The following is a 22,183-nucleotide window of genomic DNA, read 5'->3' as shown; positions in this document are numbered from 1 at the left end:
ACCTCAATTTGTCGCTGATCTAAATTCCTTTAGTTGAATCAATGTAATATTTTTTTCTGAGTAGTTTCAGAAATGCCCTCAGTGTCAAGAGTTAAACATAACTACATCTATGTGGACGAACGTGTCAGTTATTACAAAGTAGGCCATCCTGTGGCTTTATCTCAAAGCCCGTTGGCTGGACAACCCACTCACTAAAACCCCAATGGCCAGCCTTCTACATCTGATCTCTGACCTTTTGCTCGGTGCGCAGGAAGTTGGCGAGCTCATCGGCGGTGAGGTTGTCCTTCCTGTCGCTGTAGGCCATGAGCAGTAGGAACAGGTCGCGGCGCAGTGACATCATCTTGTAGAAGATGGAGAACTCCTCGTAGGTCAGCGTGCCCTGCTGGTCGTCCGAGTCTGCTTCCTGCCAGCGACACGCCAGCAAAACAAAAGCACCCCGTTACACACCGCCCGCGCCAACAAACTAGTAACTCTTGATCTTCCCTAGCGACAACTAATCTTATCTAGCGACAACAAATGTTATTTAGCAACAACTAATCTTACCTAGCGACAACAAATGTTATCTAGCGACAACTAATCTTACCGAGCGACAACAAATGTTATCTAGCGACAACTAATCTTATCTAGCGACAACTAATCTTTTCTAGCGACAACTAATCTTTTCTAGCGACAACTAATTTTATCTCAATCCGCTGCTTTAGGCTATCTCCGTTCTGGTCATTGAGCAGCAAGATAACTGTAATTGTTCTTCCGTGTTGTCATAGCCGCCAATCATGTTAAGTTACCTGACCTTGGTCTCCCTGCCCCTGGTCTCCCTGCCTCTGGTCTCCCTGCCCCTGGTCTCCCTGCCCCTGGTCTCCCTGCCTCTGGTCTCCCTGCCCCTGGTCTCCCTGCCTCTGGTCTCCCTGCCCCTGGTCTCCCTGCCCCTGGTCTCCCTGCCTCTGGTCTCCCTGCCCCTGGTCTCCCTGCCTCTGGTCTCCCTGCCCCTGGTCTCCCTGCCCCTGGTCTCCCTGCCTCTGGTCTCCCTGCCCCTGGTCTCCCTGCCCCTGGTCTCTCTGACTCTAAAGCTCTGAAGTCGGGCCACTGGCCTCTCCAGGCCCAGACAGCAGCAGCCAGGATGACCTCTGCTTGTGTTCTAACACACCAGCAGCAGGCTGGGACAGACTCCTCCAGTCAGGAGAGACGGCTCTGTTGGACCTTCAGGGCTTTGTCTCCGCTTTTGTCTTCAGTGGGCTTGGAAGCCCAATTAAACTGCAGCTTTATATTGCGTTAATAAAAAATGTAATGCAAACTGACTGGATCATTAATAACAATATTTCTGCTCTGATTCTTTTAATACTGATGATTCAAGGCTCATACATAAACAAATATATCATTTATGTGTGTGCATGGGTGGATGTGCGCATTTGAGTGAGCGTGTGTGATCCCATCCCGCTGGTCAGTGTTTGTGATGGGACACCTTGTGTCTCCATGTCATCATCCTCGGGAGGTGATGACATCTGACAGACACGAACCTCACAGCAAAGTCACCATGGCCTGACAATCCTCACTCTCTTTATCTGACCCCCCCTCTCTCCTCAGGCCAGTTTCCCTCTATTATTCTCTGTCACCATAGGTCATGTGACCTACTTCTACTAATCTGCCTGTTTGTCTGCCTGCCTGCCTGCCTGCCTGCCTGCCTGCCTGCCTGCCTGCCTGCCTGCCTGCCTGCCTGCCTGCCTGTCTGTCTGCCTGTCTGTCTGTCTGTCTGTCTGTCTGCCTACCTGGAACAGCTGCTTGACCTTCCTCCTGGGCAGGTTGACGTTCATCTTGTGCAGCAGCTGGTGGATCTCCTCCATGTTCAGGAGTCCGTCTCCATTCTTGTCTGCCTCCTCAAACGTCTGCCTCATCCACGTCACACAGGTCAAGGAGGACACATGCGTGTGTGTGTGTCTATGCATGTCGTCATGTGTGTGTGTTTGCATGTGTGTGTGTCTATGCGTGTCGTCATGTGTGTGTGTTTGCATGTGTGTGTGACAGCCAGGTCTCTCAGCAGGATATTGGTGGTGGGTGCGCTGGCGTTTGGCCAGGGAGTCCTCGTCGCTGATCCCAGCCATCAGGTACCTGAGGCCGGTCACCCAGGTGCGGGTGTCCTCTGGACTGGAGGTCACCACATCCAGGGACTCCATGTGGTTGCCATGGTAAACGGTGAAGCAGCAGGCGGGGTCGAAGCCGCCCTCCGCGTGCCGGTGGAAGATGTCCGACTGACGGCCCTCCGTCACCTTGTACAGCGAATCAATGGTGACTACGGAGAGAGGGGGCGGGGTTTAGGGAGAGAGGGGGCGGGGTTTAGGGAGAGAGGTGGCGAGGGGGCGGGGTTTAGGGAGAGGGGTTGGGGTTTAGTGAGAGAGAGAGAGAGTTGGGTTTAGGGAGAGTGGGGGCGGGGGCGGGGTTTAGGGAAAGAGAGCAGGGTTTAGGGAGAGAGGGGGCGGGGTTTAGGGAGAGAGGGGGCGGGGGGGCGGGGTTTAGGGAGAGAGGGGGCGGGGTGTAGAAGGAGAGACAGTGAGGTCACAGTTTGGTTTGAACATGAAGAAGTAAATGGCGACTTATTTCCTTGTAGGAGGAAGACAGGATTAGTTTCCCTTAATGTCTGTGCAGAGGGTTTGTTTTTTCTTGGAGGAGAAAAGTAAAGATAACTATGAAAGCAGACAGGAACTGCAGCAAATAAATAAACAGGTTTTAAAGCTGTGAGAGGAAGACTATCTCCTAATATCTCTAGGCCCCTAATGGAAACACGCAGGCTGCATGTGCCTCCAACAGTCTGTTCCTTTTGTTGAGAGGATGACTGCCTCTAGTATGACTGCCTCTAGGATGACTGCCTCTAGGAAGACTGCCTCTAGGATGACTGCCTCTAGTAAGACTGCCTCTAGAATGACTGCCTCTAGTAAGACTGCCTCTAGTAAGACTGCCTCTAGTAAGACTGCCTCTAGGATGACTGCCTCTAGGAAGACTGCCTCTAGGAAGACTGCCTCTAGGAAGACTGCCTCTAGGATGACTACCTCTAGGATGACTGCCTCTAGTAAGACTGCCTCTAGTAAGACTACCTCTAGGATGACTGCCTCTAGGAAGACTGCCTCTAGGATGACTGCTTCTAGGAAGACTGCCTCTAGGAAGACTGCCTCTAGGATGACTGCCTCTAGGATGACTACCTCTAGGATGACTGCCTCTAGTAAGACTGCCTCTAGGATGACTGCCTCTAGGAAGACTGCCTCTAGGAAGACTGCCTCTAGGATGACTACCTCTAGGATGACTGCCTCTAGTAAGACTGCCTCTAGGATGACTGCCTCTAGGAAGACTGCCTCTAGGAAGACTGCCTCTAGGATGACTACCTCTAGGATGACTGCCTCTAGTAAGACTGCCTCTAGGATGACTGCCTCTAGTAAGACTGCCTCTAGTAAGACTACCTCTAGGATGACTGCCTCTAGTAAGACTGCCTCTAGTAAGACTGCCTCTAGTAAGACTACCTCTAGTAAGACTGCCTCTAGGATGACTGCCTCTAGGATGACTGCCTCTAGGAAGACTGCCTCTAGGATGACTACCTCTAGGATGACTTCCTCTAGTAAGACTGCCTCTAGGATGACTGCCTCTAGGAAGACTGCCTCTAGGAAGACTGCCTCTAGGATGACTACCTCTAGGATGACTGCCTCTAGTAAGACTGCCTCTAGGATGACTGCCTCTAGTAAGACTGCCTCTAGTAAGACTACCTCTAGGATGACTGCCTCTAGTAAGACTGCCTCTAGTAAGACTGCCTCTAGTAAGACTACCTCTAGTAAGACTGCCTCTAGGATGACTGCCTCTAGTAAGACTGTCTCTAGTAAGACTGCCTCTAGTAAGACTGCCTCTAGTAAGACTGCCTCTAGGATGACTGCCTCTAGTAAGACTGCCTCTAGTTAGACTGCCTCTAGGATGACTGCCTCTAGTAAGACTGCCTCTAGTAAGACTTGTCCTGTCCCTGGACACTAACACTCACACATTTATGTACGCATATGTGAAGTGTGTATGTGTGTAGATGAGTGTGTGTGTGTATGTGTGTAGATGAGTGTGTGTGTGTATGTGTGTAGATGAGTGTGTGTGTGTATGTGTGTAGATGAGTGTGTGGGTGTATGTGTGTAAACGCGAGTGTGTGTGGGTCTGTACATTTTGTGCATTAGATAATCCTCTTAGTCCTTCTCCATTTACATGATTACAGAACAAATAGAATAGTCTATTCCACTGTTGTTAGTCTCTGTGTGTGTACATTAGTGTGTGTGTGTGTCCTTACTCTTGGCCTTCTCGCTCTTGCGGGAGGGCTTCCATCGTATGCAGGAGCGATGGTCGTCCAGGTAGAACAGCCTGACCAGGCCTTTAGACCCGGCCTTCAGCTTCACCATCTGCGTCCCTGACTGCATCACGCTCATGCATCGCTCCACTGAGGGGAGACACACATAGGTTAGTATGGTTTCATACTTTAGTGTCCCCAGGAGTGGGTACTCTGATCAACAAGTGATGTCTGTGACACATAGATTCTGCTTAGAGACAGGACTGCTTTCCTGAGATCCACAAAGAGCAGGAGGAGAGGGGAGGGGAGGGGGGAAGAGGGGAGGGGAAGACAGAGCTACAGGGAACAGAGAGTGTGTGTGTGTGTGTGTGTGTATGTGTGTGTGTGTGTGTATGTGTGTGGAAGAATACATCCACAGGGGTTTATGAGAGCATCTCTAAAAAAGCTGCAGTCCTCAAAACCACTGAGGACGTCTGATACAACATCACTATGTTCCTCAGTAACACACACACTCTCTCTCTCTCACACACACACACACACACACACACACACTGAGGCTCTGCCTCCACACCTCCACACAGACTGAGGCTCTACCTCCACACCTCCACACAGACTGAGCACACATCTCCTTCATTCTCCTGACAGGAGCTAGGAGAGGGAGGAGGAGGGGAAGAACAGATATGCTTTTAAGAAAAATTAGGAGAGACAGAGAGAGAGTGACAGACAGAGAGACAGAGAGAGAGACAAAGAGAGAGAGAGAGAGAGAGAGAGAGAGAGAGAGAGGGAGAGAGAGAGAGAGTAGGGAGTGAGAAAAGAGAAGAAAGAAAATTGAGACAAAAAGAGACACGGTTCACCCTAAACACACATAATTCCAGAGTAGAATCAGTACACTTTTGTCACATGTCCAATTGTGTAGAATAAGTGAAATATAATGAAAATGTATGAAGCTCTTTTCTCACAGGTTTAAGAATGCTGTTTCCACCATGTGGTTCTACCTCTGAGGTGGTGGCAGACAGCTGATTGGATAAATCAAGAGCAATCAATCTAAATCAACACCTGCCCTATCATTATTCATCTCGTTCACTATGGTAACGGCCCACATTTGTAGTCCCTGACCTTCACCCTACCCTCTCTCCCTCTCCCTCCCTCCTCTCGCTTCCCTCCTCTCTTATCCCTCCTTCCTCTCTCATCCCTCCCAGCACACCAACATATTCGTGTTTCTCCCTTTCCTGGTCCTGAGAGCCAAGGGAGCTAGGGGAGGGGGGACAGAGAAGACAGCCAGCCCAAGGACAAGAGGCCTGCCCTGGGGAGTGAGATGCGTATTGCCCCCCTGAGGGTCCATGATGCTGGTGTGACTGGATCTTGTACAGTCTGATTAATGGCAGGATTCAACCAGGAGTAATGGACTTCATCCACATCTTAACCTTTCCCAGATATCACTCTGCCTTCCCTTCTTTCCTCCCTCACTCTCAACCCTTCTGTCCCTCCCTCCCTCACGTTCCTGATGGGAATCCCCCTGTAAATAGGGGTGTGTGTCTGGGGAGTCTGGTGGCTGAGCGGGTAGAGCATCGGGCTAGTAATCTGAAGGTTGCCAGTTCAACTTCCAGCTGGTGCACATGTCGTATTGTCCTGGGGCAAGGCACTGACCCTGAACTTACTGTAAGTCGCTCTGGATAAGAGCGTCTGCTAAATGACTAAATGTAAATGTCTGTGTGTATTGTATGTGAGTGAGTGAGTGAGTGAGTGAGTGTGTGTGAGTGTATGTGTTTGAGTGAGTAAGAGTGTGTGTGCGTGTGTGTGCAGGCACAGAGGTGGTGGAGATGCAGCATCAAAGCAGTGTTATGAGACAGGCTCGGCCGAATCAAACACAACATAATTAGGTCAGAGAGAGAGTGGGCTGATTGGAGACACACACACACACACACACACACACAGAACAAAGCTGAGACCGAGTGTCAGTCCAGGTCAGAACACACGTTCTCCTCTCATCCTCATCATCCTCATCCATCTCATCCACCCAGACCTCAGCATGCTCATTCACAACTGACTGACCGAAAAAACATGTCACTAACATCCAACTTCTCACAATATAATCATAATCATAGTATTAGTCACAATAACAATAACTAATCTGGAATGTGATTTTGAAGGTCTGGTTTCTTGAAGCGTAGAGAAGGAGAGATGTGAGGAGATGATGAGAGAGGAGGATCATTATTTATTGAGACTTCCAGATATTCATTTTTACCCTGCATCCGGATGTTCATGCAGTATTCATGCTGAGACATCACACTCCTCACACACACACACACACACACACACACACACACACACACACACAGTGTCACTGTTGTGTATAAGCGGCACTAAGGGCTGCATAGACGTTCATTTGGAATAGACCAACCGGCCTGGGGGAAAGGGGGGCCGGCAAATCGTGTCACTCAATCTTCTGCCGAAATTTTTTTTAAGGCAATCGGAAGTGCTTCGGCACTTTGGGAATTCTTCCGGTGCTCCCGATGGCCTGTCCGCTACTGCTCCACCCGGCCAGCCGTGATGCAAACAAAACAGCAGATCATGGTGAGCCTCCTTGGTGGATGAAAGTTGTGGATGAAACAGCGAGGCGTGAGGCTCGTTAAGACGGTTAATGGAGATGTTATTTAGTTTCAAAGCTGAACCTGAGACATCAATTGGTTGAACACGTTGCGTAAACAAGCAAACGTGTACACACACATACAGTCACACACCCACACACTTACTTACTCGCACACACACAGATACACACATATACAGGAACACACACACACACACACAGAAACACACACAGAAACACACACAGAAACACACACACCATTAACCATCAGCTCATAGCAGCACAAACAGGAAGTGACAGAGGCAGAGAGAGATTCAGGCTGCTCTGCTCTGTTTACACTTCGCCCTCCACCAGTATAAACACACCTGCAAGACTACTATTTCTGTTTGCACAAGCACACACACAGACACACACACACTCACATAGTAACCTACACTCTCTCTGACACACACAAACACACACATTATCTCTTACATAAATACACTGTCTCTCTCTCATACTTTCCATGTCAGCCAAATACGCACGTTGTGTGTATCTCACACACACACTCTCACACACACTCACCCATCTGCATGAGTCTGCTTTTTTGTGGGACCGCCACACTGCCTCCCACATGGTAGATCCTATAGGCCAGGAGGGTCGCCACGGTAACCACGGTGGACCTCTCGGCTGGGCCACAGAACACAGCAGACTTCACCCTCCTCCTGCCCAGCGCCCTGGAGCGCACCGCTGGCCCACAGCACACCTCCATCCCCCTATAGCCCCCACCTGCTACCACCTGACCTGCTACCACCTGACCCGTTACCACCTGACCCGTTACCACCTGACCTGTTACCACCTGACCTGTTACCACCTGACCCGCTACCACCTGACCTGTTACCACCTGACCCGCTACCACCTGACCCGTTACCACCTGACCCGTTACCACCTGACCTGTTACCACCTGACCTGCTACCACCTGACCCGCTACCACCTGACCTGTTACCACCTGACCCGCTACCACCTGACCCGCTACCTGCTACCACAGGTTCCACAAAACGTTCCGACAGAGGTTCCACAGGCCCCACCAGAGGTTCCACCAGATGTTCCAACACAGGTTCCACTAGAAGCTGCACCACAGGTTCCACTGAAGGATCTACCAGAGGTTCTATCAGAAGTCCCAACACAGGTTCCACTAGACGTTCTACCAGCAGTTCCACTGAGATCCCGACGGACTCCACGGGGCAACGGAGGCCGTCTCTGCCCACGGAGGCTGCCCTCCACTGGGTGTGGAACCACCAAGACCAGCCCTGGTCACACAGCTTCCCAGACAGCAGCCAGACGCCCTTCACATCAGGGTGCTGTCCTCCTGGTGACTGGATCACAGCGCTGACAGGACTGATGTGTCGCACACACACACATGCGCAGCGACAACACAGAAACACTCCGCCCTCCACCTCTCTCCTGGACATCTGCTCTCTTCCTCCTCTCCCCCCTCTGCTCTCTGATGCTCCGAAGCCCCTTTGAACATGTGCTGCTGTGTGTGTGTGTGTGTGTGTGTGTGTGTGTGTGTGTGTGTGTGTGTTTGTGTACATGAGTGCAGTGCATGAGTGTCTGTGTATATATGAGTGTGTGTAGGTGAGTGTTAGTGTGTGTATGTGTGTGTGTGTGTGTGTGTGTGTGAGTGTGTGTGTGTGACAGCATGTTGCCTATAATGGGGATTAACAAGCAAGAGAGCCTTTAATGCATTCATATTGTTCTCTCCATTAAATGCATAATGGAGAATAAAGGCACAATCACCAGATGTGTGTGTGTGTGTGTGTGTGTGTCTGTGTAAAGGAGCCAAACCAAACTACTTTCTCCTCTCTGCTACAAACACAAGGTCAATCCAGGTTTCATACTTTAGGACTTTTGCGAGACATTCTATGTTGATATCCACAGCTAGACTGCATGTTCCCTCATGTTAATGGATGTTCCCTCGTGTTATTGGATGTTCCCTCGTGTTATTGGATGTTCCATCGTGTTATTGGATGTTCCATCGTGTTATTGGATGTTCCCTCGTGTTATTGGATGTTCCATCGTGTTATTGGATGTTCCCTCGTGTTATTGGATGTTCCCTCGTGTTATTGGATGTTCCATCGTGTTATTGGATGTTCCCTCGTGTTATTGGATGTTCCATCGTGTTATTGGATGTTCCATCGTGTTATTGGATGTTCCCTCGTGTTATTGGATGTTCCATCGTGTTATTGGCTGTTCCATCGTGTTATTGGATGTTCCCTCGTGTTATTGGATGTTCCATCGTGTTATTGGATGTTCCCTCGTGTTATTGGATGTTCCCTCGTGTTATTGGATGTTCCCTCGTGTTATTGGATGTTCCATCGTGTTATTGGATGTTCCCTCGTGTTATTGGATGTTCCATCGTGTTATTGGATGTTCCCTCGTGTTATTGGATGTTCCATCGTGTTATTGGATATTCCCTCGTGTTATTGGATGTTCCATCGTGTTATTGGATGTTCCATCGTGTTATTGGCTGTTCCATCGTGTTATTGGATGTTCCCTCGTGTTATTGGATGTTCCATCGTGTTATTGGATGTTCCCTCGTGTTATTGGATGTTCCATCGTGTTATTGGATGTTCCCTCGTGTTATTGGATGTTCCCTCGTGTTATTGGATGTTCCCTCGTGTTATTGGATGTTCCATCGTGTTATTGGATGTTCCATCGTGTTATTGGATGTTCCCTCGTGTTATTGGATGTTCCCTCGTGTTATTGGATGTTCCATCGTGTTATTGGATGTTCCATCGTGTTATTGGATGTTCCCTCGTGTTATTGGATGTTCCATCGTGTTATTGGATGTTCCATCATGTTATTGGATGTTCCATCATGTTATTGGATGTTCCATCCTCTCACCACCTCACCTCGTACCTGACTGTGGTGCTCAGAATTCCAAACGTAACACCATACTCTACTGAGAGGAGACACACTCACACACACACACACACACACCAACACATACACACATCATCCCCCACATACACCCTCACCCACAGACGTACCAAAACACACTCCACCAAGTGGAATACATCAATGCTCTTCACATGAGGATGCCTGTGAGATGTGTGCAGGAGTTTCTGAATATAGCCTTGATGACTCAGGTGAGTCCTCCTGCAGTGAGAAACAGATATGGTTACAGAAGTGTGTGAAAGGGTGTAAAATCAGCAGCAGTGTGAAAGCATTCTCCGGTAGAATGTCAACAACACCGAACCATCGCTCCCATCATCACATGGCAATGGTCTAAACACCATGTGATCCACTGCAAGACCTAAGCCCTGGCTCTCTCTCTTTCATTCTCCCCTTCTACACATCTGGTTATTTCTCTCTCTTCCTCTACCCCTCCCTCTTCTCTGCTTCAATCTCTCACCTTTCTCCTCTCTCTGTCCCTTCACCCCTCCCTCCCTCATCTCCTTTTTCACCTCTCTCTCTCCCCCCCCCCTCCCTCCCCCTCCTTCTCTGAGCAGTGAGGATGACATCTAAGAGGCTTAAGCTGTTAAGAGTCCAGCGCTTTGCTGTGTGAACTGTGTGTGTGCATGTGTGCATGTTGCTGTGCTCTCCTCTCTCCTGTCTAACACACGTTCTCTCCTCTCTCTCCTGTCTAACACACGGTCTCTCTCCTGTCTAACACATGGTCTCTCTCCTCTCTCCTGTCTAACACATGGTCTCTCTCCTCTCTCCTGTCTAACACATGGTCTCTCTCCTCTCTCCTGTCTAACACAGGCCTCCCTCTGCTCCATGTGCTACAGTTGGATTTCCCAGGACCCCCTGGGGGGGGCGAGTGAGGAGGCAGGAGTATAAATAAACAGGAAGACAAGGGTAGCATCTTAATACACACAGACACACACTCTCAGGCTGATAAAGGGCTCCTAGAGAGACACACTGCTTACATCAAAGGAGGGTGGTGAAGGGTGTTTGGGGTGTGTGTGTGTATAATTATGCTTCTCCAACATTCCATTGGCTCTCCAATCTCTGGGCTGGGAGGATGTGTGTGTGTGTGTGTCTCTGGGAGGATAGAGATATCTCTGGCAGCTGACTCTTTAGTCTCCTTCTGATCTCCACAACTTCACAGGGAGAAAGAAGGAAAAAGAGGAAGGAGAAAATGAGAGAAAATGAGAGAAAAAGAGAGAGAGAGAGAGAGAGAGAGAGAGAGAGAGAGAGAGAGAGAGAGAGAGAGAGAGAGAGAGAGAGAGAGAGAGAGAGAGAGAGAGAGAGAGAGAGAGAGAGAGAGAGGAGAGGGATACTATATCCAGTGCAGGGGAGATCTCTTCCATTCTGTAGCTGATATCCAGTTATCCAAAGCACGCCACTGGAGCTAGCCAGCTACACCTGCTAGCTACCAACCAGTTAGCTAATACATCGTCAACTTTGTTTGCCTGTATTTGCGCTGTTGAGATAGTATTGTGGTGGGACTGATATATTATTAAAGCAATAAACCAGGAGATGGGGATTAAATGAAGATGATAAATCTTGTAGAGCAATCGATGCCATTCAACATCCGGACGATTGGAGTGGATAACACTAGGCGCGAGCCACGAGAACTTCTGTTGTGTAGCTCTTGAATTTATTGGCTAAAGAATGTCACACACACATTAGACTGCAGTTGATCTATAAATAAGTAGCCTGACATTATCAACATTCTATAGTCTGACTGATTGCGTTGTACCAGGCACAGTTCAGATAACATCAGCTCGTCATGGTGAACAATAATAACATCTCAACTATAGTATTACATAGTACATAGTACAGCGCAGCAAAAACAACATCCTAATGATGTCGCAAGTGCAACATCAAACAAATTACAAATGATTTCTAGATTATTCAGGAAGAAGGATAGAAAACATCAAGACTAAAATGTTCCTAGCTTGAAGAACTACAGCTTATGAAGAGGAGGGGAGGAGAGGAGACAGGACATTTCCTGTCTGAGCCCATATTGGCTCCTTTGCCCTGAAGCAATATAGTAAAGAGAGAGGGAGAAATACACCATGAGAAAGAGAGAGAAAGGGGGGAGAGAGGGGAGGGGGAGGAAGACTTGAATTTTAAAGATACCTTTAGAGAGGGAGGAAGAGAGAGGGAGAAGGATATGAAGGGAGAGAGAGAGGGAGAGAGAGGAAGATGGAGAGGAAGCGAGAGAGAGGAAAAGAGAGGAAGAGAGAGAGAGAGACGGTGAGGGAGAGAAAGGCGAGAGAGAGAGGGAGGGAGAGACACAGAGAGAGAGAGCGACACAGAGAGAGATGCTGTGATACATCATCATCATCAAGAAAGGACTAAACGTATTTTACATGAAAAAGCCATTTGCTTCATGTGGAGTGGATTAGCAACAGTGCTCTCTCTCTCTGTCTCTCTCTCTGTCTCTCTCTCTCTCTGTCTCTCTCTCTCTCTCTCTCTCTCTCTCTCTCTCTCTCTCTCTCTCTCTCTCTCTCTCTCTCTCTCTCTCTCTCTCTCTCTCTCTCTCTCTCTCTCTCTCTCTCTCTCTCTCTCTCACACACACACACACACAAACATACACCATTTCACAAATACATGTACAAGAATATATTCAAGAACCGGTATACCTTTATATCTTTATAAAATAAACACACACAAACGCACACACACACACACACAGAGGGGGAGGAGGGGCACCATCCATCAGCTCGAAACATTGTTTATGTAAACCCGAGCCCCAAGGAGGCCAGAACATGACAAGGTTGAGATAGAGAGGCTGAGAGAGGGACAGACAGACAGTGACAGGGGTAGGAGAGAGAGAGAGAGAGAGAGAGAGAGAGAGACAGAGACAGAGAGAGAGAGTGGGGGGTGGTGGAGTCAGGTCAACCAGGAGGAGCTGGCATAGATACCCTGTAGACTTCACTTTGTCACCCTACAACCCCATGTCATAGCGACCATTACTGGAGGAGGCTGTGGGTGCCTCAGTGCAGCGTCATGACGCTCCAACAGTCAGCTGTTCTCCCGCAGAACACATGGAGAACACGGTAACTGCCTCAGAAGGAACCACACCCATACGTATAGAGTCTCCATTTTGATTATAGACATGAATTTTCACATTCCAAACAACCGGGAGGATATGATTCTATCGGATTCTCAGCCCGTTTGCGGCTGGTCGGAAGGTGTTCAGGGTTAAACATATGTCAGTCACAACAGGCGCGCAGAGATCACAGGAGCCGCTCGCGTGCCCCCTCGCGACAGGAACCCGACGGCGTTCCATTCCGCGCGCTGCAGCACCGAGGACAGCTCCCTCCGCGCGCCATCGTCTCTGCGCTGGAGTGGGCGTGCGTCCCGTGCCCCGACAAATCGTTACAGCGGGATTTCACTTCCTCCAATTCCTCCCACTAACAGTAATATAATGACAGATCCGCTATAGCTCGACGGCTCCGAGATGACACAATGAAGATGAGTAATCTAAGTTAAAATAAGACGTACTGAAGTACGGATGATCGATTCAGCACAGCACACTATGGAATTCCTATACCAAACGAATCGAGGCAATAGGGTTAAATAGCTGTACATCACAAGCAAAATAAGAGCGGAGAAAATTACCAAGCAGTTAGTCTGTCAAGCACCGCATCGCACATTTCCACACCAGGGACTCAAAAGAAAACGGAGAATACTCACCTCCCTCAAAACTGGGGGTTTTGACAACTTCAACTTCTGCCATTTAAGACTGCCTTTGCGCTTGCATGGCTTTGTCAAATTATTCCACTCCTGGGAAAGAACGGCAAAGGTCTGTTTTGAAGTTATAACCTATGAGACAGTCCAGACTTGACATTCCTTGACGGCAACGACGATCTCACGGTATCCAAACGGCCCTTGTTCCTTACGGATTTCACAAAGCATGTCCCCCTTTCCCGGTGAGCTCGCTAGTTTGCCACTGAGAGCAAAACCTCTTATGCTTTCACACACTCTTTCTCAAACAGACGCGGTGCGGTGCCAATCCCCGTCGCCATCCGCGCAGTGGTGGCGGGTGCGTTAACAATCCTCTCACCCCTCGCGCCAGGGGGTGGGGGAAGGCTTTAAGCCGATTCCCCACACCGATTTTAAGTGGTACCCTCGGAAAAACCAACCGAGGGATGTGTGTCGTAAATGAACGGCTTAACTTGAAATGGTTAAAAGGACAGTGATAAAACGCCGGGGTGAAAGGAGAACACGGGGTGAATTCACCGGAAAGTTCAACACCGCCAAATGGCCGTTCGTCGAAAACGGTTCTGTTTCCTGTGTGTATGTAACGAATATTTGAACTTGAAATATCAAAACTGTATTCCTGCATTTGCGCACAACTGCCAAAATTAATATTGTGAAGACCAGAAACTCCACTTTCTCCAAGAGCCTACTTGTGCCAAAGTTAGCCCCGGGCTACCCCGAGGTAGCTTTGACTCCCAAACCTGCTCCCAGATGAGAAAAGGAAGAGAGGTTTATAATCTGCTGTGTTTCCTTCTCTCTCTCCACACCCCCTCCTCTCCTTCTCATCTTCCCACTCATCCTACTACACCACTCAGGCACAAGGAGGAGGCACCGCAGAAACGTCCTCATATAATTAGGCCGCATTTTCGGTTTTAGTTCAATTAATGCGTGGGTGTTAACTAAATAGGGCGATGCGTAGTCGTGATGCGCAGTCGTAGACAAGCTGGCACTGATAATGTGCTGCTTTGCTGCTGTGGTGCGTCAACAGGTAACACAAAACACTTAATTTAAATAAACCACAGAGTTTACTGTTCACAATAAGAAAACCTATAACCGTTGCCCTTTTTCTTAAACACAAATAACATTTTTTTTAAAGCACACAAAAGCATTTTATGTTCAAGTGTGCAGTATGTCGATGGATTAGCTGAGACTGTTGAAGTCTGAGGAGGATGGAACCTCTCTCTCTCTCTGTCTCCCTCTCTCTGTCTCCCTCTCTCTCCCTGTCTCCCTCTCTCTCACTGTCTCCCTCTCTCTCCCTGTCTCCCTCTCTCTCTCTGTCTCTCTGTCTATCTCTCTGTCTCCATCTCTATGTCTCCCTCTCTCTGTCTACCTCTCTCTGTCTACCTCTCTCTGTCTCCCTCTCTCTGTCTACCTCTCTCTGTCTACCTCTCTCTGTCTACCTCTCTCTGTCTACCTCTCTCTGTCTCTCTCTGTCTGTCTCCCTCTCTCTGTCTCTCTCTCTCTGTCTCCCTCTCTCTGTCTCCCTCTCTCTGTCTCCCTCTCTCTGTCTCCCTCTCTCTGTCTCCCTCTCTCTCTGTCTCCCTCTCTCTGTCTACCTCTCTCTGTCTACCTCTCTCTGTCTCCCTCTATAACTGAAACATCCGCCACATCTCCAGTGAGGTGCAGGACCTGTGTGTGTGCGTGCATGCTTGCGTGTGGGCATGTGTTTGTGAGAGAGTGTGTGTGTGGGCATGTGTTTGTGAGAGAGTGTGTGTGCACGTGTTCGTAAGAGAGAGTGTATCCAGTGTTAGAGACTGATTTTCTCTGAAGGTATGCTTGCCTAATGTGTATTCATGTGAGTGGATATGTTAGGATACATTTGTGTGTGTGTGTGTGTGTGTGTGAATGTGATAGACAGTTATCGAGTTTCTCAGAAACTCTCACACACACACACAAGTGGATCTGAGGAGAGAGGAGTTAGCTTTCATTTCCCTAATGAAGGCTGGCCTGTCTGAAGCAGCAGACACTCTGCCCACAGGGTTATGCTGCTGGAGATTAAAGTAGATTAATCACAGATTGGAGCACACAATTATTGATGGACACAACACACACACACTCTCTCTTTACAGCTCCTGACACAAACACAGATAAATACACTCTCTCACGCCCCCCCCCCCCCACACACACACATACACACACACACACACAATTGTTTTCATTGATCAGCAGTCTGAAAGAGGAGGTCGAAGGTTAACAAATCAATTGGTGCCATCTGGAAGAACACACACCTCTCACTGCTGCCTCACATGTCCTTCACTCAGCTAACAGCAGGGTGTGTGTGTATGTGTGTGTGTGTGTCAAATGTTCCACATTCACATCTGTCAGATTACAGGCATCCTCTCCTTCCTCCTCTCTGTTTGCAACTGGGTACTGCTTTTTTCAAAACCAATAGAAGACAGTCTGTAAGGATCCATAACATGTTTTCTTCCACCACTGTTCTAATTACCGTCTTGCTGCAGGGATGTGTCCTGAGTCTGTAGCGGTGTCCAGGGATGTGTCCTGAGTCTGTAGCGGTGTCCAGGGATGTGTCCTGAGTCTGTAGCGGTGTCCAGGGATGTGTCCTGAGTCTGTAGCGGTGTCCAGGGATGTGTCCTGAGTCTGTAGCGGTGTTCAGGGATGTGTCCTGAGTCTGTAGCGGTGTCCAGGGATGTGTCCTGAGTCTGTAGCGGTGTCCAGGGATGTGTCCTGAGTCTGTAGCGGTGTCCAGGGATGTGTCCTGAGTCTGTAGCGGTGTCCAGGGATGTGTCCTGAGTCTGTAGCGGTGTCCAGGGATGTGTCCTGAGTCTGTAGCGGTGTCCAGGGATGTGTCCTGAGTCTGTAGCGGTGTCCAGGGATGTGTCCTGAGTCTGTAGCGGTGTCCAGGGATGTGTCCTGAGTCTGTAGCGGTGTCCAGGGATGTGTCCTGAGTCTGTAGCGGTGTTCAGGGATGTGTCCTGAGTCTGTAGCGGTGTCCAGGGATGTGTCCTGAGTCTGTAGCGGTGTCCAGGGATGTGTCCTGAGTCTGCAGCGGTGTCCAGGGATGTGTCCTGAGTCTGTAGCGGTGTCCAGGGATGTGTCCTGAGTCTGTAGCGGTGTTCAGGGATGTGTCCTGAGTCTGTAGCGGTGTTCAGGGATGTGTCCTGAGTCTGTAGCGGTGCACAATGCTGACTGCAGGGATGTGTCCTGAGTCTGTAGCGGTGTCCAGGGATGTGTCCTGAGTCTGTAGCGGTGTCCAGGGATGTGTCCTGAGTCTGTAGCGGTGTCCAGGGATGTGTCCTGAGTCTGTAGCGGTGCACAATGCTGACTGCAGGGATGTGTCCTGAGTCTGTAGCGGTGTCCAGGGATGTGTCCTGAGTCTGTAGCGGTGTCCAGGGATGTGTCCTGAGTCTGTAGCGGTGTCCAGGGATGTGTCCTGAGTCTGTAGCGGTGTCCAGGGATGTGTCCTGAGTCTGTAGCGGTGTTCAGGGATGTGTCCTGAGTCTGTAGCGGTGTCCAGGGATGTGTCCTGAGTCTGCAGCACAATGCTGACTGCTCTGCCAGACATCTGAGGAACTGTATTGTCCAGTTTGCAGACGACACTGTTGTAGTGGGACTCATTGCTCGGAAAAACAAGTCACCTTATATCGTGAAAAATATTCTACGTCTTCAAAACAATTTTCATGTTAAGAAGAGCACTGGAACGCAGCAAAGTTTGATGCTAAATGTTTATTGGTCGTCAAGGTGACACAAACTCAGCAACATCCCAGGATCACACTGGAACTCTTCTACGGACGTTTCACTCATATTTTCTCCCTATTATATTGTGATATTTTGCTATTGGTACAATACTGTTGGTCACAGATTCATTATGCATCGTCACACAATTGGTCCCTTGTCCTGGGGGTTTCAGATTACAGGTGCCCTTTAATACAGAGACATTTCTCCCATGGCTAGTACTGACCATGAACTGTGCAGCTGCGACTAAGATACTGGGCATAGAGCCTTACGCGAGCACCTAGATTTATAGTTCAGGCCTCTAGACAGCGAAGGAAACTGCACAGGCTACAGGTCCTTTCCCCATCCTCCTCAGCCCCCGACTGTCATACCTTCACAGTCTACTGACTATCTGCTATCGTTTGTTGGTAATAATAATTGGTCAACAGCTTTGCATATGGTTTCCAGTAATACAGCATATACTAAAAGAGTTTATTAAGAGTTTCATTTTCAATCCCATAAATCCATAATCATTACCCATCTTCATAATTTCAACAGTGTGATGTTATTAACACTGACAGGTCAGAGGTGGAACAAATGGTGGTCTGGTTCTGGAGATAATAATCTCTGCATAAATGTGGAAAACGAACGAAAGAAACGATTGTGGACTTCAGAAAACCCAACAGGTACCATCCCCCTCCCATCTGCATTGAGGGGCTGAGGTGGTAGTTGTCTCCAGTTACACCTTGGAGTGCATATCAATGATAACTTGAAAACCAACTGCAGTTGCCTGGTAAAAAAGGTTCACCAAAGGCTGTACTTTCTGAGGAGGCTTGACAGGCTGGTCTGGGAACAGTCCTCACATCTTGTTATAGGTGTGAGGTGGAGAGCATCCTAACCTCGAGTGTCACAGTGTGGTATGAGAACTGCTCTGGTACAGATAGGAAGGCCCTGCAGTGGGTGGTTAAGACGGCAGAGAACATTATGGGATGTAGTCTCCTGGCAATCAGTGACATATATATCAACAGATACAGGAGTGGGTCTACCAGCATCATGAAAGACTTTTCCCACCCTGCCAGTAGACTATTTGTCCCCTCAGGCAGGAGTCTGTGCTGCATCAGAACAACCAGGTTAAAGAACTGCTTCGTCCCAGAAGCTGTCAGATTTATTAACTCTGCCACACTCCAGACAAACTCAACTTTTGTCCTAAAAGTTACACTGCATTGTATTATTATGCTGCAAATGTCTCACTTTTTTTGGTATGTATCCTCTCTTCTCTCCTCTCCTCCCTCTCCTCCCTCTCTCCCCCTCCCTCTATGCTCTCCATCCATCCAGAGATGAGGGAGATGGAATTAAGTGGAGAGGTGGAAAGGGAAAAGAAAGAAAGAAGGGAGGAGGATGAGAGAAATCCTGTAGTCTGAGAGTCAATAAGGTAGGAGAGGGGGAAGCTGGGAATAGAGACAGAGAGAGAGAGACAGAGAGTGTGAGAGAGATAAAGAGAGAGAGGGGGAGAGAGAGAGAGAGAGAGAGAGAGAGAGAGAGAGAGAGAGAGAGAGAGAGAGAGAGAGAGAGAGATAAAGAGGGAGAGGGAGAGAGAGACAAAGAGTGTGACAGAGATAAAGAGAGAGAGATAAAGAGAGAGGAAGAGAGATAATGAGGGAGAGAGAGATAAAGAGAGAGGGAGAGAGAGATAAAGAAAGAGAGGGAGAGAGAGATAAAGAGAGAGGGAGAGAGAGATAAAGAAAGAGAGGGAGAGAGAGATAAAGAAAGAGAGGGAGAGAGGACAAATGTCTCCAGACTCCTTCCTGTCTGAGGCAGGTCAATCTGTCTTCACTAGGAAATATAGCGCTGGAGTCTGGGGGCTAAATTACACTGACACTGCAACGGCTGCTGGGGCACGTACACACACAAAAATGCAATAGCAATAACAAACACAAAATGACATACACACAAATACTTCTACTGTATAGCCACCCACACACATCACATCAAATGTGTCTATATCCACACACACACACACACACACACACACACTCCCGCTCTGGCTGGTAGCCCGACAGGCTGATCCATCGAGGGGATGAGGCCTGTCGTCTTCTGCCTCCAGGAGAGCAGAGCAGCCCCAGGTCTGGCTGTCTGCTACCCTGGGACCCACCCACCATCCAGCACATACGTGGAGAACACCTGGAGAACCCTGCCCTGGTCAACACACACCTGGAGAACCCTGCCCTGGTCCACAAAGGCCCTCCAAGACTACCTGCTCGCCGTCTAGATCTAGAATTTGAATGTTTATAAAACAACACACTTTGTGTTGTGCATGTTTACACGTAGCATACGTGTTACTGTGCAGACAGGTGAGATGGGGGAGGGGTAAGAGATGGCTGGGAGAGATGGGGGAGACATGAAAGGGGGAGGTTCCTGCAGCTGGAGGGATAACATGCAGGCTGAGGATTCAGTTGTGTTGAGGCCTTGGCCTGGGTTTTAGAATGTATGTTGTGGTTCTGAACAACCTCACAATGAAACACCACATTGCCCTCTGGTGGCTGTTAGGTGGAATTACAAAAAGAGGTTGGGCTGGGAAACATTTGAAAATTCTGTGTGTTTCCGTTTCTGTGTGTGTGTGTGTGTGTGTGTGTGTGTCTGTGTTCTTGAGTGAAACTCACCGTGAAAGATGCTGTTGTCTGTGAGGAAGTGACGACAGTACTTAGGTTCCCCGGTCCTGCTCACCACCCAGGCACTCATGATGCAGGGGGGGGGGGGGGGGAGTCTGAGTCCTGACAAAAAGAGAGGAAAAGGTAGAATTGGCTTAATATACACGATTTCTTTGGTACCTAATAAATAGCATAGTTGGAATGGCTGATTCTTCACACGTGAAACCTGACATTTCATTCAGGGTAAATAACATCTCAGATGATTATTAACATGTCCATAGTTAATCAAATTTTTCTAAATAAGTATTTCAACCTTTCAAAACTTTTTTTTCAAAACTTTTTCAAAAAACATTATTAAAAAAATCAACCTTTCAAAACTTTTTAAAAACACAGTGAAAGGAGAGGAGAACAGAAACCCATAAACAGCGTAGATTAAACGGAACACAGTACAGTAGTGTCCTCATCAATGATGCAAACCTTTTGTTTGAACATTTTTTTCTAATTGTAAAAAAAAAAAAGTAAGAAAGAAAGTTTTAAACTCAATTTCCTCTCATCTCTACTCCTTCCTCTCTCCTAGCTCTACTCTTAATACCTCCCCAGAAAACTACCCCTCTTCCCTCCTCTGTCCATCTCAGTTTCTCCATCACTGTCTCTCTCTTCTCCTCTTTCATCCCTTTTGCCCTCCTGCTCCCTCACCTCCTTGTTGTTCCACCTGTTCCCTGTCTGTCTTCCTGTGATTTACTGACTCCTTACAAACACACACACACTCACACACACACACACACACACTCACACACACACACACACACACACACACACACAGTCCGGAAGGCCCCAGAGCCTCTCCGGCAGGCGGAGGTGTCTGGTATCAGAGGATGAGTGTGTTGGTGTCTGTCTGGCTCCATAGGACAGGGGTCAGGGGTCAGGGGTCAGGGAATCTCTCTGGGGTGAAAGTGTTTTCCTCTAAACTTGGCTGCTTGTGACCCCACAGCAGGAAGGACTCAGCCGTTTCCCACTCCTATCTCTGCGCAACCTGCCCGTCAGATGCCTGATAACCCTGCATCATGTGTTCCAGTAAAACAGCTGAAAGTGTCAAGGAGGAGAGGAGGGGAGAAGAGGAGGAGAGGAGAGGAGGAGAGGAGAAGAGAGGAGGAAGGGAGAGGAGGAGAGGAGGGGAGAGGAGGGGAGAGAAGGGGAGAAGAGAGGAGGAGGGGAGAGGAGGGGAGAGAAGGGGAGAAGAGAGGAGGAGGGGAGAGGAGAAGAGGAGGGGAGAAGAGAGGAGGAGGGGAGAAGAGGGGAGGAGGGGAGAGGAGAAGAGGAGGGGTCAAGTATGGAGATACAGGCAGGAAGAGGTCTTGTCTCCAGTGTGTCTCTCCTGAGAAGAGACTAGCTTAGTGTTGATGTCTCACTGGAGCGTTAATGAGAGCTCCAGGAGGACTCCCCCCCAATAGGGATGTGTGTGTGTGTGTGTGTGTGTGTGGAGGGCCTCCCTAATGACACACTTACACACTAATAGGGTGCGTGTGACTCAGAGAGGGAAACAGGGATATCAGGGGAGTAGAGTCTATGGCGTGTGTTTATCATGCTACGCAAACACGGTGTGTTGGTTTCTGAGCACAGTCCCTCCAGGTGAATAGCAACTAATGAAGCTGGTCTGTTGTGAACACAGGTGTGTTGTTGTGAAACAGGTACATGACTACCTCAACAGACTCTGTCTTAGATCTCAACATCAATGATTAACAGAGGGTCATAAATGCTGGATGGAGAATTAACCAAAACAGAAACTACGTTTTCGGGGTTTTTTCGCTTTCGCGCACAAACTCAAAACATATGTACAAACTCTGTCGCACACACACACACTCAAAACACATGTACAAACTCTGTCGCACACACACACACTCAAAACACATGTACAAACTGTCGCACACACACACACTCAAAACACATGTACAAACTCTGTCGCACACACACACACACTCACCCACACACAGACTTGAAGCTCAAACACACACACACTTTCTCTTACACACAGAATCTCTGTCTATCTCTCACACACACAACTATATGTGTGGCTGAGGTCTTCTTTCAACCCACAACACCAGCTGTGGTGTTTGAGATAACTCAATAAGTCAGAGGTGACCCATGCCTAAGTGCTCCATCCAGCAGCTCTCAATTAGCTCAGCCTCTGTGTGTGTGTGTGTGTGTGTGTGTGTGTGTGTGTGTGTGTGTGTGTGTGTGTGTGTGTGTGCACATGGGCTGTATTAGAATAACAAT

At 48.7% G+C, this 22,183-nt stretch overlaps 1 protein-coding gene across 1 annotated transcript in view; it reads right to left on the bottom strand.

Moving 5' to 3' along the window:
• Positions 1-20,013, bottom strand: part of plch1 (phospholipase C, eta 1) — a 46,121-nt gene extending 26,108 nt beyond the window's left edge. The window contains 5 exon segments of the mRNA XM_084674737.1: positions 233-403; positions 1,764-1,893; positions 2,041-2,284; positions 4,301-4,447; positions 19,922-20,013. Coding sequence (XP_084530863.1) covers positions 233-403; positions 1,764-1,893; positions 2,041-2,284; positions 4,301-4,447; positions 19,922-20,000 — 771 coding nt within the window. The 5' untranslated portion in view covers positions 20,001-20,013.
• Between the last annotated feature and the right edge of the window lie 2,170 nt (positions 20,014-22,183).

The sequence above is a fragment of the Hypomesus nipponensis genome, chromosome 15, assembly GCF_054491055.1.
Source record: "Hypomesus nipponensis isolate SF chromosome 15, ASM5449105v1, whole genome shotgun sequence".
NCBI classification, from domain to species: Eukaryota; Metazoa; Chordata; class Actinopteri; order Osmeriformes; family Osmeridae; genus Hypomesus; species Hypomesus nipponensis.
This window is presented reverse-complemented; position numbering and strand designations above follow the sequence as displayed.